The sequence below is a fragment of the Crotalus tigris genome, unplaced genomic scaffold (assembly GCF_016545835.1).
Source record: "Crotalus tigris isolate CLP2741 ecotype Arizona unplaced genomic scaffold, ASM1654583v1 scf7180000020703.81597, whole genome shotgun sequence".
In the NCBI taxonomy this organism is placed as follows: domain Eukaryota; kingdom Metazoa; phylum Chordata; class Lepidosauria; order Squamata; family Viperidae; genus Crotalus; species Crotalus tigris.
The window spans coordinates 35,484-52,859 of NW_024098141.1; the positions used below are offsets into that span (position 1 = coordinate 35,484).

The window sequence follows — 17,376 nt, forward strand, 5'->3', positions numbered from 1 at the left end:
ACCTGGGACCTCCTCCTTGGACTGTCCTGAGCGCCTCCTCAGCCCACCCGACTGGTCCTCTTTCCAAGGAGGCCACTCAGGTTCTCCCCATCCTCTAAACCAGGGGTCTCCAACCTTGGACTTCAACTCCCAGAATTCCTCAGCCAGCCATGCTGAGTTGAAGTTGAATTCTGGGTATTGAAGTCCACAAGTCATAAAGTTGTCAAGGTTGGAGACCCCTGTTCTAAACCACCTCATGTTTTCTGCTGAAAATCCCTTCCCTGCTGTCAGCTGCTTTGTGGAGAAGAACATGGAGGTCCAAAGTCCACAACGTGGGACCCCTCACCTCCTCCTCCTCCTCCCCCTGCAGCCTGCTGCCCTCAGGGGAAGGAGGAACATGAGAGAGGAAAGGGAACACACATGCAAATACAGAGGAAGGGAAAGCTGTGCAGATAGGTGAGTGGCTTTCTATCTTTGGATGGAGGCAGCTGGATAACAAGAGAAGCTGATCCACTTGGTAAAGCCTGTCAGACACCCAGCTCACATTCCCCCCCCCCCCCGGCCGGCCACAAACAGCAGATTTGGGCACCAAGAGCCAAAAACTGACTCCCTGCAACTCAGGGGATGGTTTTGGAACAGGTTTTCGCAAACTCAGCAAATTTTAAATGGGTGGACTTCAATTCCCAGAATTCCCCAGCCAGTATGCTTAACCCTAACCCAGTGGTGGGATTCAGCCAGTTTGCACCACTTTGGCAGAACTGGTAGCTACTTTTTTGTTGCCTAAGCCCAGAATGGACTTCCAGAAGCGGCATCCACACAGAGAACCAGTTGTTCACATATTTGAATGCCACCACTGCCCTAACCCCAACTAACAGAGCTGGAAGGGACCTTGGAGGTCTTCTAGTCCAGCCCCCCCCCACTCAAGCAGGAGAACCTACAGTATACCATTTCAGATAAGCGACTGTCTAGTCTCTTCTTAAAAACCTCCTGTTAGGAAGTTTCTCCTTAATTTTAGATTGCTTCTCTCTTTGGTCAGTTTCCAACCATTGTTTCTTGTCTTTTCTTCGGTGATGCTTTGGTGAATAACGTGACCCCCCCTTCTTTGTGACAGCCCTTCAAATATTGGAAGGCTGCTATGTCTCCCCTATTTCTTCTTTTCTTTAGACTAGCCAAACCCAAATCCAGCAGCCGTTCTTCATATGTTTTGGTCTCCAGGCCTTTGATCATCTTAGTTGATCTTCTCTGAACTCTCAACATCTTTTTTGTGATATGGTGACCAAAATTGGTTGCAGTATTCCAGGTGTGGTCTTACTAAGGTTTTATAAAGCGGTACTATACTTCACGTGATCTTGATTCTATGCCTCTGTTTATGCAACCCCGGATTGTATTAGCTTTTTTGGCTGCTGCTGCACACTGCTGGCTCATGGTCAAGTGATCGTCCACTAGGACTCCAAGGTCCCTCTCACAATTACTGTTTTTGAGCCAGGTCTCACGTAATCCGTACTTATATCTTTGATTTTTCCTGCCTAAATGAAAAACTTTGCTTTTCTCCACATTAAAACTCATTTTGTCGGATAGGTCCCATTGTTCCAGTTTGTCAAGATCTTTTTGAATCCTGACCTTGTCTTCTGGGGTGTTGGCTGTTCCTGCCAGTTTAGTGTCAAATCTGCAAATTTGATGAGTTCCCCTTCTATTCCCTCATCTAAGTCATTGATGAAGATATTGAAGAGTACTCGGCCTAAGACGGAGCCTTGTGGTACCCCACTGCTTACTTCTCTCCATGTGGATGTAGTGCCATTGAGGACTACTCGTTGAGTACGGTTTGACAGCCAGCTACAGATCCATCTGGTGGTGATGTTGTCTATTCAACCTTTTTCTAGCTCTTCTCAATCCCACCACAATTCCATCCAATGCCCCATCCCACAGAACAAGCCAACCTCCCATCCAATCTATCTACCTAGCCCAGCCTACAACCCTCTTCCCCCAGCCTACAATCCTCTCCCCCCCATAGAATTGGGAGGGATTTTGGAGATTTTCTAGTCCAGCCCCCTGCCCAGAGCAGAGTGCAGACTATTCTGGACAAATGACTGTTCAATTGTTTATTGAACATTTCCTGGGATGGATCCACCCAAACTTCAGGGAATTCTGAACCTCCTAAAGTTGCTAAGGTTGACATACCCTATCCTAGAGGTAGGAGGACAGAAATCCCAAAAGATCTGAGATTTCTTAAGAAAAGATCAGAGGCTTTTATAGGGTTTCCTGAAGGGATTTAAACGGGATTTCTGGTGGACTACATTGGACAAAAAACAGTGTCTTGATGCTACATGAGCCAAAGGCCGAACATAGCAATTTCTCCTTAGTTCTGCTCTCCAAAGCATGACGTTTTCAGGCCAAGTGTTATTTTGGTCAACTGGTGGCCCATTTTTGTGTTCATGCAGGATCACAGGAGGATGGATGACCTCTTCAATCAACATTTCTCAATATTGGATGCTCCCATTTTCTTGTTTCTCAGAATATTGTGACTTGAGTTTTTTTCCAATTGTGCACATAGAATCATCTGGCTGGAAGAGACCTTGGAGGTCTTAATAATAATAATAATAATAATAATAATAATAATAATAATAATAATAATAATAATAATAATAATAATAGTAGTAGTAGTAAAGTTGGAAGGGACCTTGGAGGTCATCTAGTCCAACCCCCTGCTCAGGCAGGAAACCCTACACCATTTCGGACAAATGGCTGTCCAGTCTCTTCTTAAAAACTTCCAGTGTTGGAGCATTTACTGCTTCTGGAGGCAAGCTGTTCCACTGATTAATTGTTCTCACTGTCAGGAAGTTTCTCCTTAGTTCTAGGTTGCTTCTCTCCTTGATTAGTTTCCACCCGTTGCTTCTTGTCCTGCCTTCAGGTGCTTTGGAAAATAGCTTAATTCCCTCTTCTTTATGGCAGCCCCTGAGATATTGGAATACTGCTATCATGTCCCCCCTTGTCCTTCTCTTCGTTAAACTAGACATACCCAATTCTCGCAACCGTTCCTTATATGTTTTAGCCTCCAGTCCCCTAATCATCTTTGTTGCTCTTCTCTGTACTCTTTCTAGAGTCTCAACATCTTTTTTACATCGTGGTGACCAAAACTGGATGCAGTATTCCAAGTGTGGCCTTACCAAGGCATTGAAGAGTGGTATTAATACTTCGCGTGATCTTGATTCTATCCCTCTGTTAATGCAGCCTAGTACTGTGTTGGCCTTTTTGGCAGCTGCCGCACACTGCTGGCTCATATTTAAGTGATTGTCTACTAGGACTCCGAGGTCCCTCTCACAGTTACTACTATTGAGCATGGTGCCACCTATGCTGTACTTGTGCATTTGGTTTTTCTTGCCTAAATGTAGAACCTTGCTTTTTTCACCATTGAATTTCATTTTGTTAGTTAGTGCCCAGTGTTCAAGTCTGTCCAGATCCTTCTGTATCTTGAAGCCTGTCTTCTGGAGTGTTGGCTATTCCTGCCAGCTTGGTGTCGTCTGCAAATTTGATGAGTTCCCCATCTATCCCTTCATCCAAATCGTTGATGAAGATGTTGAAGAGTACTGGGCCCAGAACAGAGCCCTGGGGCACCCCACTACACACTTCCCTCCATATAGATGCAGTTCCATTGAGGACCACTCGCTGAGTACGGCCGTCAGCCAGCTACGGATCCATCTGGTGGTGGTTCTGTCTACCCCACATTTTTCTATCTTGTCAAGTAGTAGGTTGTGATCTACTTTATCAAATGCCTTACTGAAGTCCAAGTAAATTATGTCCACAGCATTCCTCTGATCCACTAATTTTGTCACTTGGTCAAAGAATGCAATAAGATTTGTCTGGCATGATCTATTTTTGACAAACCCATGTTGGCTTTTAGTAATGACTTTGTTTGCCTCTAGGTGTTCGTTGATTCGTTGTTTGATTATCTTTTCCAGGATCTTCCCAGGTATTGAGGTCAGGCTGATAGGTCTGTAATTTCCTGGATCCATTTTTTTTCCTTTTTTGAGGATGGGAACTACATCAGCTCTTTTCCAGTCCTCTGGTAGTTCCCCTGTGTTCCAGGATCTTTGAAAAATATAGTTCAGTGGCTCCGATATCACATCTGCCAGTTCCTTGAGAACTCTGGGGTGTAATCCATCTGGTCCTGGCGATTTGAACTCATCTAGGCTGGACAGGTGCTCCCTAACCATTTTCTTGCCTATCTTAACTTGTGTTTCTTCTGTTTTGTTTTTTATGGCACTATTTTTGATAGGTTGGTCTGTTTTTTCCCTTTGTGTAAAGACAGATGCAAAAAATGAGTTAAATAGTTCTGCTTTCTCCCTGTTGCTTGTCACCTTCTTGCCACTTCCACCCACTAATGGACCAATCATTTCCTTCACTTTTTTCTTGTTTTTTACATGTTGAAAGAAGCTTTTTTTGTTATTTTTGACTTTGGTCGCAAGCCTTAGTTCATTTTGAGCCTTGGCTTTCTTCACTTCATCTTTGCAGGCTCGGGCTATTTGCTGATATTCTGACTTAGTTATGTTCCCCTCTTTCCACTTTCTGTACTTGTCCTTTTTATCTTTCAATTTGTCATAGAGTTCTTTATGCAGCCATGCTGGTTTCTTTTGAGAGCTGTTATTTTTCCTCTTTGTTGGTATTGTGCTAGACTGGCTTTTATTATCTCATTTTTCAAAATTTCCCAAGCTTCTTGAGTTGTTTTCCCCTTGAGGATTCTCATCCATGGAATCCTTCCCAAGCCCTCTCTAAGTTTATTGAAATTAGCTCTCTTGAAGTCCAAGACTCTAGTTTGACTGTGTTCTATTGGTTGTGCTTCTATAATGTTGAATTCTAATATTGCATGATCACTTCCTCCCAGGGTTCCTATGGCTTCAACACCGTCTATCATTTCATCTCTGTTAGTGAGAATTAGATCCAAAATGGCTAATCCCTAGTTCCCTTCTCTACTTTTTGGGAGACAAAGTTGTCTGCTAGGTTTGCCAGGAACCTGTTTGATCTTCCACTTGGTGCGGAGTTTGTCTCCCAGTTGATGTCAGGGTAGTTAAAGTCCCCCATTACTATTGTGGTGTGCTTCCTACATACCTTAGTTAGCTGACTAGCAAAAAGTTCATCATTCTAGTCCTATCTTCTGCTCAAGCAGGAGGCCCTATGCCATTCCGGACAAATGGCTGTCCAATCTCTTCTTAAAAACCTCCAGTGATGGAGCACCCACAACTTCTGGAGGCAAGCTGTTCCACTGATTCATTGTTGTTATTGTTAGGAAATTTCTCCTTACCGGTAGTTCCAGGTTGCTTCTCTACTTGATTAGTTTCCATCTGTTGCTTCTTCTCCTGCCTTTAGGTGATTTGGAGAATAGATTGACCTCCTTCTCTCTCTGACAGCACCTAAAGTTCTGGAAGACTGCTATCGTATCTTCTCCCCATCCTTCTTTCAATTAGACTAGACGGAACTAGTTCCCTCAACTGTTGATCATATGATTTAGCCTCCAGACCCCTGATCAGGACTGGTCTGCATTTATTGCCATTTGCAGTCTCCAGACCCCCAGTCATCTTTGTTGCTCTTCTCTGCATTCTTTCCAGGGTCTCAGCATCTGTTTTGTATTGTGGTGACCAAAACGGGGTGCAATATTCCTTATGTGGTCTGACAAGTGCAGTATAAAGCACTATTAACACTTTACGTGATCTTGATTCTATCCCTCTGTTAATGCAGCCTAGAACTGCGTTGGCTTTTTTGGCTGCTGCTGCACACGGCTGGCTCATATTTCAATGATGGCCAACTAAGACACATAAGATCATACATGAAGGTGTCCATTTATTCCTCTAACTTAATGTTAAAAAACCCAAACACTTCACACCATATATAAATATTGGGCTTCCCATTTTTCTAAAAAACAAAACAAAACACTTTTTTACACATCTACCAAATGTTTACCGAGTTAAGCTTCCCTCCTATAATGCTTCTATAAATTATTTCACAGATCTGTGCATTTTATAGGAAGTCTTCAACTTATGACTGTAATGGAGCCTGCCTATCACAGTTGTGACAGTTTTAAAATAGGCCACCCATGTGACTGACCCAATCTTATGACCTTTTTCACAGCAGTCATTAAATGAATCAGTGGTTCGCTATCAGATGAAATCCGGAAGTTAATGCTGGGGTTTGGCAAAGATGTCATAAAACCCAGTCGTGTGACCATCGTAAGCTGCAAATGACAATAAATGCAGGCTGGTTGCTAAGTACTGGACATACGGTCACATGACCTTGCAGGGGGCAGCCATAGGGACTTTGGAACTGCATCCTAAGTACCCCTGGGAGGACCTTCATAACCTAGAATAACCTGATCTGAAGGATCGAGGACTGGCTGTACACAGATTTTCCCACTTAATCCTTTTTTCAAACACTGGTGAAACAATTCTGCAAAGGTCAAAGAACTTCAGAGCGGAACAGTTGAGGTTCCATTTGTGTATCGATTAAAAATAAGAAACGAAAGGAAAGAAATTATTTTCTCTCCCCCCTCCCTGAGGGGTCTAGGATAGCTCACCACGGCCAACTCGCCGTGGTCACCCGCCACGACCAAGTCAACGTGGGACAAACTCGCCACCGGACAGTTCAAGACTATATTCATCTTTTCATTCAGTTACTTTTATTATTGGCGACCATGTTTTCATTGGAATTATTGTAGTCCTTGTACTTCTGGATTTTATTATTATTGGCCATGGTTCCACCAAAATTGATTTAATTTTGTATTTGTTGTACTGCCCCGTGGCGAGTTGTCTTGCACAAGTCGGCCGTGGCGAGTTGTCCCATCCCAGTCCCTGAGTCAGAAGGATGAGCGTCTGGTGCAGGTGCAGGTCCAGGACCGAAAGTTGGTGCCGATTGTGGAATGAGCCCGGGCTTGTCTTGTCCGCTTGTCTCTCTTGTGATTGGGATCTTCTGCAGGTGCTCCAGGCTGCCTTTTGAAGAAGGAACTCAGGTACTCTCCCAGCTCTGGGGGGGGGAGCATCCCCTGCTAGCTTTGGAGGGGGGGTGTTGAACAAAGGCTACGAGGCTAGATTTGACGGGCGGGGGTTTTGCACCGTTTCATAGATGGTCTTGATGTTTGAGTCTTCACTCTGCCAAGGAGAAGACAGGGACACAGTTATTTGGAGAGCTACCTGGAAAAAGAGGGATTATGGGGGGAGGGGAGCTTTTCGTTTCCTCCTGCAATGAAGGTGAGAATGGACAGGAACACAGAATAACAGAGTTGGAAGGAACCATGGAGGTCTTCTAGTCTAACCCTCTGCTCAAGGCAAGAGACCCTAGATCAGAGGGGCTGAATGTGCTAGGGCCCCCACTTCCTGGCTTTGTTATTAACTGGCCAAGTGTCTCAGCTGTTAAGAATATTTGGTTTGGATAAATATTTTTATTTAGTTTTTAAAAATTGTTTTAAAATGTTTTTATTGATTTAATTGTATATTATAATACTAGCTGTAGTATGTTGTGTGAATGCAGCACAATTGACTGTTTTCAATTCAGGATCCCAGTAATTAGCTTTGTTTAGGTGAAATGTATACTGGAATATTGAGGTGTCAAAAGCAGAAGCAAGAAAGCCACGTGCCTCCTGAGGCTTGGTGATCTCCGAATAAATCGTTTTATCGCCTTGGTTCTGATGGCTGCGCCGACCCTTTTGTATCTTCTCATCATCTGTTTGTAAAGGATTCTGCAAAAGAGAAATTGTTAGCCCGATGTTTCTCAACCATATCAACTTTAAGATGTGTGGACTTCCACTCCCAGAATTCCCCAGACAGCCATGCTGGTTGGGTAATTCTGGGAGTTGAAGTCCACACATCTTAAAGCTGCCAAGTATAAAAAACGCAGTATTAGACTAAGTCTGGAGAATCTGAGCCTTTGCCTTCCCAAAAAATATCTTTAGAAAAGGCCACTACAGGTAACCCTTTACTTACGACCATAATGGAGCCTGCCCATTATGGTTGCAAGTCATGACCGTCATTCAGCAAGATCTCAGAGATTGACTTTGGGAAGGAAAGCCAGATGATCCATCCCTCAGTTGCCCTATACCAGTGATGGCAAACCTTTTAGAGACCGAGTGCCCAAACTGCAACCCAAAACCCACTTATTTATCGCAAAGTGCCAGGGCTGCATCAGTACAGTGGTGCCCTCAGGGGGGGCGTGGGGGCATGGCCCACTGGGTGGGCATGGCTGCAAGGGTCATGGCAGACTGAGTGAGCGTGGCCAGGGCCAGGGTGGCGGGGCCCAGTCCCTCACTATCTCCAGGGCATCCCTGGGGGCCAACACCGCTTGCTCGCTCACTTCCTGCCCTCTCGCTTCCGAACACCACGTGCTCGCTACTCTGGCGAACTCTGTTGGAGCAACGGCACGCGTGCCCACAGAGAGGGTCTGAATGCCGCCTCTGGCACGTGTGCCATAGGTTCGCCACTACTGCCCTATACTGTATGGTGCCCAAATGGCACCATCTTGAATTCATTCAATTCTTTGCAATTGCTCCCAAAATGGAACTGCGCTGAGGTGGCGCAGCAGTTAGAGTGCAGTACTGCAGGCCACTTTAGCTGACTGTGTTCAGCAGGTCAGCGGTTCAAGTCTCACCAGCTCAAGGTTGACTCAGCCTTCCATCCTTCCGGGGTAGGTCAAATGAGGACCCAGATTGTTGGGGGCAATGTAAATATATATATATATATATATATATATATATATATATATATATACATACATACATTGCTTACTGGTGTACACCGCTTAGAGAGTGCAAAGCAGTATATAAGTCTCATAAATAAATAAATAAATAAATAAATAAACAAACAAACAAACTTTGGAACAGTGCCAGATGGCCTCTGTGTAGGAAGGCAGTGTGGAGCAGTGGCTATATCCTGAAGGAGATTTATGGAAAAGGTAAGTGGACCAAGTTGTGACAGGAGGTAGGGTGGGAAGAAGTGGAGACACAGCAGGGAGGGATGAAGGGTTGATGTGGGGTGTCATGGTCAACTCACTACGTGAACCCAGCTCACAACCAGACATCAGAAACAGGAGGAGGAAGGGGGGGTATCGGGGAGGGTAAAGGAATGCAAGTGTGCCAACTTGAAGCCTGGGACAGATCCAGCACCCCAAGGTCATCGGCTGGGAAAGCCCGAGGCGGAGAAACCATTCCCCAAACAACACGAGTGTAACCGATTGGCTAGACAAATGGACAGTGGGAGGACCAGGGGAAGGTTTTCCCACGCTGTTTGCATGCAAACATGTTAGAAGTGGCTTTTCCACTTCTGTACCCACATGGAATTTTCAGTAAAGTTATACCCTTGGTAAAAGATGTCCCATGAGTCTCCTTTGCTGTTTCAACCAGTGGGACGGTTGACGTGGGGGCCACTGCCGTGTCTCTGAAGTTGGTTGTAAGGGACTAAATTTTGTTCACGTGACCCCAGAGACACCACAGCAGTTGTAACTTTGGGCAAGGGTCTTAAGTCTCTTTGTTCAGTGCTACCATAATTTCAAATGGTTGTTGAATGAACAATTGCAAGTCAAGGACTACCTGTGTGAATTTCTGGACACCGTAAACCTTTTAAGTATTCCAGTTTCCTAGAGTAGCTTTGCAGAACAGTTAGCAAATGTACCATTTCCTCTGAAGAAGAAATATATGACCATATACGCAGCTTCGTCTTTTTTTGAAAAACAGAAAATTTGAATTATTTATTTTTAGCATGATGGCAGGAAATTGGACTCTGCTTTAGAATTTGCACAATCCTTTTCGAAACTGGAAGCAATTAGGGCAGTGGTTCTCAACCTTTCTAATGCCGCGACCTCATAATACAGTTCCCCATGTTGTGGTGACCCCCAACCACTTATACATCACCGGGTGCCAGGGGCGTGGCCAAAGAAAAGGGGAAAAAAATGGTGGACAGCCTTGTTTGGTGACCCCCGTGAAATGGTCATTCGACCCCAAATGGGGTCCCGACCCACAGGTTGAGAACCACTGAATTAGAGGAAGACAGGATGGCCATAAGCAGCAAATCCAAACGTCTAAAAGATCACTTGTTAAAAAACAGAGGACAAACAGCACGAGCCATTTGCACTCTCTTTTCTCCAAGTACCGTTCTATTTATATTCATAGCAAAAAAAAAAAAAAGATTTCAACCCAAATTTCCAAACCTTCTCCCCCCCCCCAGTTGTAATCTTTTAGCTCAGGGATCTCCAAACTTGGCAACTTTAAGACTTGTGCACTTGGCTGGCTGTGGAATTATGGGAGTTGAAGTCCACAAGTCTTAAAGCTGCCAGGTTTAGAGGCCCTTCTTTTAGCAGAATCACAATTTATTCTTTGTGGCCTCTAGAAGTGAGTGTATGTGTTTTACCAACACAGCCTCTTCCAGCTTGGTGCCCCTCTGGCTGCTTTGAACCACCAGACCCATATGGCTGGGATTCCAAGACCAGTGTTCAAAAAGGCTGCTGTAAATGGAAAGAGTGAAGGTCCACCTCTCCCCTATTGCACCCACCCGGCCCACCACGATGGGATATCAGGGCATGTTACGGGTCCCATCAATTAGGAATGTACATCTGGTAGGACCACCAAAAAGAGCCTTCTCAGTGTTGGCGTCTATGGAACATCATTCTCCTATAGCTACAGTTGCCCCCCATTCCGTCGCTTTTTCAGAAAGGGCCTCAAAATATAGTGGTGTTGGTGATCTCTTGGGGACCCTGAATGGAGACGGAGCTGATCAAGTGACTGATCTGTTGCTGCTACTGCCGAGATGGGATATGAGAGTGTGGGATTTATGTGTTTGTATGTTGTGATTTTTAACATTGTAAGCCACCCGGAGTGTGAATTGGACAGCTATATAAATTTAATTAATAAATAATCAATAAATACGTCCTACCTGCTTGGGATGCTGCACAGCTGTATAAATGGTGTGGGGCATCTCCTGGTTGTTCTTTGGTGTTCTTCTAGCTGGCTGATTTGTTTTTCTCTTGGTTTGCTAGGTGTTAAAAAAAAGAGAGAAAAAGTGAAATACTGTATTTACTATCACCTGCCAGGTTTACAGCCATTCTGAACTGAAATGGGTTGATGCTGTGGAGAGAGAGTCCCCTGCTTCTTCTGACTCTGGTTTCAACCGGGTGGGGGGTGGGGTGGGAGGGTTATTTTCACTTTCACTCTATTTTTTGCTATACTCTTTACCTTTATTTTACTGTCATTTTCTACTCTAGTTTTTACTATACTTTACCTTTACTTTTTATCCTACCTTTATTTTTTTACTTTCACTTTCACTTTCTATTCGTTACTAGACTCATGTTACCTCGCTTAGTTTTATTTTATCTTTTTTACTTTCACTTTCACTTTCTATTCATTACTATACTCACTTTACCTCACTTTACTTTTATTTTATCTTTTTTACTTTCACTTTCACTTTCTATTCGTTACTATACTAATGTTACCTCACTTAGTTTTATTTTATCTTTTTTACTTTCACTTTCACTTTCTATTCATTACTATATTCACATTACCTCACTTTACTTTTTTACTTCACCCTGACCTTTATTTTTTTACTTTCACTTTCACTTTCTACTCTACTCCAGAGGTCCCCAACCTTTTGGGCACCAGGGACCGGTTCCGTGGAGAGAGGTTTTTCCACGGATTGGAGAGTATGTGGTTTTGTGTCCTGCCTTCATCCCGCGGATGGGGCTTTGCTTGTTTCTGCAGACCGGTGGCTGGCATGCTGTGGCCCAATACCGGTCCATGGACTGGGGGTTGGAGACCCCTGCTCTACTCTACTTATTTTTATTTTATGTTTTGCTTGGCTTTACTCTTTCCTTTATTTTTCAAAGTCACACACAGCCTCTAACCCTTTGGTTGGCTACTGTGTCATTCCCAAAGGCCTCTTTTATGGCAGAAGGGCCACCAATGATCGGGCAGCAGTGATACATTTCAATGCCAGACCAACAAGCAGTTTCTCTTCAAAGTTCATTGACTCTGGGTGTCCCTCTGGAAAATTTAAAATGAAGAAGCTATGAGTAATTTTAGTGAGATTTATTTTTAATTATACACTTGCTGTAAGATCTAAAGCTAACACATTTTTTTCCTCTTAAAGATGGAAAAGTGTCATTTTCTACCTGATTATCTGAAAGTTATCAATTATTTCTTTTCTCTTTAAAAAATTTACCGTAGGATATGCGTCACAAAATTGAACACAACTCAAACTTACAAAAGAAGGAAAAAAAATACAACTTTAAAGCCACAGCACCTCAAGGAACACCCACAACATTCCAATGCATAGCAAGTGGGTGCCCGTCACCAAGTCTGATTCCCCCGCCCCTTTTCTGGCCTTGAGCTCTTTAAAGGAGCCTTGTGAAGACCTCAAATCAGGAAAAGAAAGAAGAGATATCTAGACAGCCCATAACATGCAACTCCATTTTATTCTGTTGAGAAGAACACCTTTCCCCACCTATGGACATCTTCTGCAAGTGTGGATTTCAGTTTCCAGAATTCCCCACACACAAAACCGTGGTTGAGAATCCTGGATGTTAGATCACCTAGCTTAAGAAAGACTTGGTTTTGAAAACCTGATAGCCTTTTCAGATTTCATCTCAAGGGTCTTCCTTCCCCTTATGGAGGACACGGGATTGAGTTGGTGATACTTCAAGAAGAACCAGAGCAGGAGTCAAAATTGGCCCATAGCAGCTGAGCAAAGATCGGGAGGTGAATTCAAGGGGGTGATTTGGACTTCAATGGACTAGTGCAGGGGTCTCCAAATTTTGGAACCTTAAGACTTGTGGACTTCAGCTCCCAGAATTCCCCAGCCAGCAAGGTTTAGCATTAGTGTTAGAGTTGGCTAGCATGGCTGGCTGGGGAATTCCAGGCAACTCCCAGAATTTAAGTCCACAAGTCTTAAAGTTGCCAAGTTTGGAGACCCATGGACTGGTAGATCATCCTGGTCCATTCAAGGAGCTTTGGAAGACCTTTGTTGAGGACCTGGGGCAGGGGGTTGGACTAGAAGACCTCCACGGTCCCTTCCAGCCCTATGATTCTATGTTTCAGGTTCTTATGAACTTACCTTGGGCTGGTCTCCTATTAAGGTGGAATCACTCCTAGGTGGGTTTTCAATCTCTGCAAAGAAAAATTGTGACTGTTATCCAGACGGGCCCTGGTGGAACTCAAGGGCTGGTTGTGACCGTTTGGACTGACAACTCCCAATCCTTTTCAGGGTAAGATAAAGAAATAAAATTAAGCAGTCAAAATATAATTTCCTTTCCTCTGGCCTGGCCTTTTATTTCTCTGTTGCTAAAGGGTGTCTCCCCCTCCCAAACGAGGCTGAATCGAGCGGACATTAATTATTGTGTTGATATTCACTGAAGCAGGCAATTAATTTAATTAAAGGGTTCAGTTTAAACATCAAAACAGAAGCGGAGGAAGGTGCATTTAATAAGCATTAATGATTGTGTGCAAACCTCATTAAGTGGGCCACAAGTCAGTCAGTTAGTCATGCAAGTTGAATCAAGTAGATGTTTTATTTCGTGTTAGCACAAGCAAAACAAGCCTTCCCCCCCCCCCCACAGAAGACATTTACAACAAAAGTAAAGATACTTCATTTAGTAACAAAGAACAAACCACACTTTGTGTAAAACAACTCAGCCAAACAAAACAATGCATACATTGTAAATCCTGTCTGATTCCTTGAATTGGAAATAAAGTGAAACATTTCCCTGTACACATTGAGACCCTCACAAAGTCTAAAACAGGTCAGATCATCCTTTAAAAAAAGAGTTTTTTTTTTCTTATTTTAAATACATTGGTATTTCTTGTTTAGGAACAAGAGAAACAAAATTTACACATGTAGCATGTTCCAACTAGAAATGTAGCGGTAGCTTTCTGGTCAAGCAGAAATGTTTTGCAACCAGCTAAAAAGAAAGCACCATTTTTTTCCTCCTATCTTTTCGACAGTAAATGTGTTTTCTTAGGAGGCCATTTTCTCCTCCGTTCCGTCATGCCTCTGTCTGCTCCAAGTTAATTTCCATGTCTTTTCTGATGGCGGGACGTTTTCCTCCTCCTTCCCACTGGCCACCCTTCACCAGCCAGGTTGTGCTTGTGGGTTGTGCTTCTGGAGAGGATGTTGTGTGTGCCTATCTGCCCTCTGAATTCGTGTTTTCCAAAGCACAACTCTCAAAAGCAAAATATATGCAAACTTTCTAGAGAAGCATCCAAGGACTGCGTGAGGGAACCTCTGAGGACAACTTCAGAAAGGAACGGAGAGAACGGCAGGCCCTCACAACATGGACCACAAGTCACAACAAGCCAAATTCTGAACATTTGTCTTGGCCATCGCATCAGACCAGATGATATTGGATTGTACAGCATGCAGCATCATAAGCTAATCAAACAACTCACTAAGACACACATACAGAAACCCATCCCAACATTTTAATACTGTTGGCCGCCCCACTTCACATCCCTTTGTTTAGTCAGTTTTTTATTTCACGGTAGTTCACCTACTCTCCTCTTTCTTCAGAAATAGAGAGAGAGAGAAAAGAAAAAAGGAAATGAAAAGAGAAAAGGAAGGAAGGAATGAAGGAGGGAGGGAAGAAAAGGGAGGGAAGGAAGGAAGATCTATGTGGTTAGTGGGAATAAACTTCTACTGAATGATTCAAGCTCTGCTTGAAAGGAGCAGAACAAAAGCAATTATTAGTCTGAGTAGTTCTTGTTGTTGTTATTTGCTCTGGGGTCACCAGATACTTGTCCCCTGTCTCCAGTCCTGGGGAAAACAGGAAGGGAGGAAGAAGGAGGGGTATGAAGGAAGTCCCTCTTGTCCCATTCAGGAACCTGTAGCACCATCTGCCAAATAATTGGGAGAAAAAAAACCCCAACAGCCTGTGATTAAAACTTTGACATTAGTGACAATTATTCTCTGTGAGAGCCCCCCAAATATTGGAAGACTGCTATCATGTCACCCCTGGTCCTTTTCATTAGACTGGACCTACCCAATTCCTGCAACCGTTCTTCATATGTTTTAGCCTCCAGTCCCCTAATGATCTTTGTTGCTCTTGTCTGCACTCTTTCTGGGTTCTCACTTGATCAGTGCTCACTTGATCAATGCTGCCAGCCCCCTCTGAGCATGCTCTTAACATCATTAATGTGCACCAGCCTCCAAAACCTGGGGGGGCCCCCCTGAAATTTAGCAATGTGTGTATCATTACAGCAACTCATCTCCTGGACATCTCCTCGGAGGTGTTCAAATCAATTATCTCGGCCTTTGCTATGATGGTTTCATTTCCCCCCTTTTATTGTCTTTCTGTGTCTTTCTGTGTGTGTCTTTTTAATCGTCTTTCTGTTTGTGTGTGTGCATGTGTGTGCAAACCTCCCTGTCTTATGTGGCAGATGTTTGCTGTCTCTTGGGGGAGGGGTCTTGTTACCTGGGTGCGTTGTAAAATGTTGATTCCTCTCGGTAGCTGTGGAAAGAAATAAACCAAATGAAACACAGGAAGTGGGTGGGTTGTGAGCCACAATTGCTCTGTTTGGTGTAAAGCTGGAGGCGTGTTGGAAATATGTTGTGGCTAATCTTGGTGAAGCCCATGAAAAGCGTTGGTGGGCGGACAGGGGGCAGAGTCTAAGGTAGATTTTCCAGCAAAGTTTGGGGTCTCCAGTTCTTGCTGGGGGGGGTTTTCTCCTACCAGAACCCTCTTACCAGTTTGCAATGGGGGGTCTGCTGGGCAGAGGTTCTGTAGAAACCAAAAATGGCACTTTGCCCAGCCCACCAGTTGGCAGCTGTCCAAATGATGGTGGTGAACCAGAGGATGCGAGGAAATTTCTCTTGGCCAGGTAGAGAGGGACAATTCTTGAGGTTGCTGATATCTCCCACCAGATGCAGAAGTTGCTCTGTGAAGCTGGGAGATAAGATGGGCCTCCTGGGACCCTTTCTCTTTGCCCCCCCAGGGAAGCCGTGGGTGCCTGAGGCCTCCTGGGAGATTCTCTTTGCCCATAACTTTCTTTATAGCACCATAAGGAGTCAAAAAAATCAAGATGGTGGACACAGCCATGGGGTCCAAGTCCTGGCCTTTTCATTGTGTGTTGGCTGAGCTCTCTTTCCAAGACCAGCCTCGGAAGGGGATGGCTTGGAGGCCTGAAGGATGCAAGGAAGAGCCCAGATTAAAATGGTTGGGCCTTCCTACCTCTGGAACATCCATGGTGAAGTAAAAGGTCCCCTGGGATGGGGAGGAGAGCATGCCCACCTAGTGGCCCACAGACGCCTGGGTGACGTTCTGGTTAAGCTTTTTTCTCTTTTTGGATGGAGGCAGAAGGAAAGAGAACGGGAGCGGGGAACTCAGTCAGTGGAAGGGGTGCTTTGCAAGGGGGGACACAGCTGAGAAAAATCTTGTACCTTTCTTCCTCCACACACAAACGGCAACAACTAGCAGAATGAGGAAAGGTACAATCACGCCTACGATCAATGCACTGCTTGCACGCGGCCCATTTTCTGCAAAAAAGAACAGAGGTTGGGTCAATCCTGGTCAAACATGAGAAATCCTGCAGAGGTCTCTTCCCTATACAGGTAGTCCTCATTTAGCGACCATTTGCAGTTATGACAGTGATGAAAAAATAACCAATCCTCTCTTTGACAACCTTCGCAGGTCTGTAAAATGAAGAAAAACTGAGGTCAGATCATCAGCACAGTTATGTGGTTTCAATTTAGAAACTGCTTTGTTTAATGACCAAGTTGCCAGTTCCAATTGTGGTTGCTAAAAGAGGTCTCCCTGCATGGGGTAATTTTTCTTTATCCACAATTCCCTGCAACTTACAGAGCTGACCTGGCAACAGCAGAAAGATATCATCTACAAAAATCACCAGAATAACGCAGCCTTCCCTCTCCTTGTCAGGATCATGCTCTCCTCTCATAGAACGCAGAATAACAGGCTTGGAAGGGACCTTGGAGGTCTTCTAGTCCAACCCTCTGCCCATGGAAGGAGATCCTATACCTCCATATCTGGATCAGGAGCTGAAGAAACGTGACTGTGGAACTTTGATTAACTTTCCAATTTGGTTGATGCAGGAATATTGTCCCTATTGCTGAAAAACCCCTTTTAAGTATCTTTTCCAATAACAGGTGTTTCTGCCCAGAAAATCTGCTTCCTATTGGATAGATGTTGAGAAAACCCTGAGCCATTGAGAGACTCCGGGCAGCAGTTAAATATCTTTCAGCCTTTTATTTACAGCTCCTGGATAATGTAATTTCCCTTCTTCTTGTGCTCTGCCACAGCACAAGAGTTCTGCAGAAGTTTCAGCTATTTATTTATTTATTTGAGATTTTGTTAATCTGCCCTATAACAACATATTTAATGGGCCTTACTCCTCCTATTTCCCCCACAACTCCCACCCTTTGAGGTGGG

The 17,376-nt window shown here is 44.2% G+C and overlaps 1 protein-coding gene across 2 annotated transcripts in view; it reads right to left on the reverse strand.

The window, feature by feature from the left end:
* Nucleotides 1-5,786: 5,786 nt before the first annotated feature.
* LOC120319373 (SLAM family member 5-like) overlaps nt 5,787-17,376 on the reverse strand; it is a 32,019-nt gene continuing 20,429 nt past the window's right edge. For both annotated transcript variants that reach the window (XM_039368182.1, XM_039368180.1), the window contains 6 exons: nt 16,371-16,466; nt 15,406-15,441; nt 13,053-13,105; nt 10,881-10,979; nt 7,598-7,699; nt 5,787-7,112 (listed from right to left, as the gene is read on the reverse strand). In XM_039368182.1, the coding sequence (XP_039224116.1) occupies nt 7,041-7,112; nt 7,598-7,699; nt 10,881-10,979; nt 13,053-13,105; nt 15,406-15,441; nt 16,371-16,466 (458 nt within the window). In that variant the 3' untranslated portion in view covers nt 5,787-7,040. The remainder of the gene's footprint in view (nt 7,113-7,597; nt 7,700-10,880; nt 10,980-13,052; nt 13,106-15,405; nt 15,442-16,370; nt 16,467-17,376) is intronic.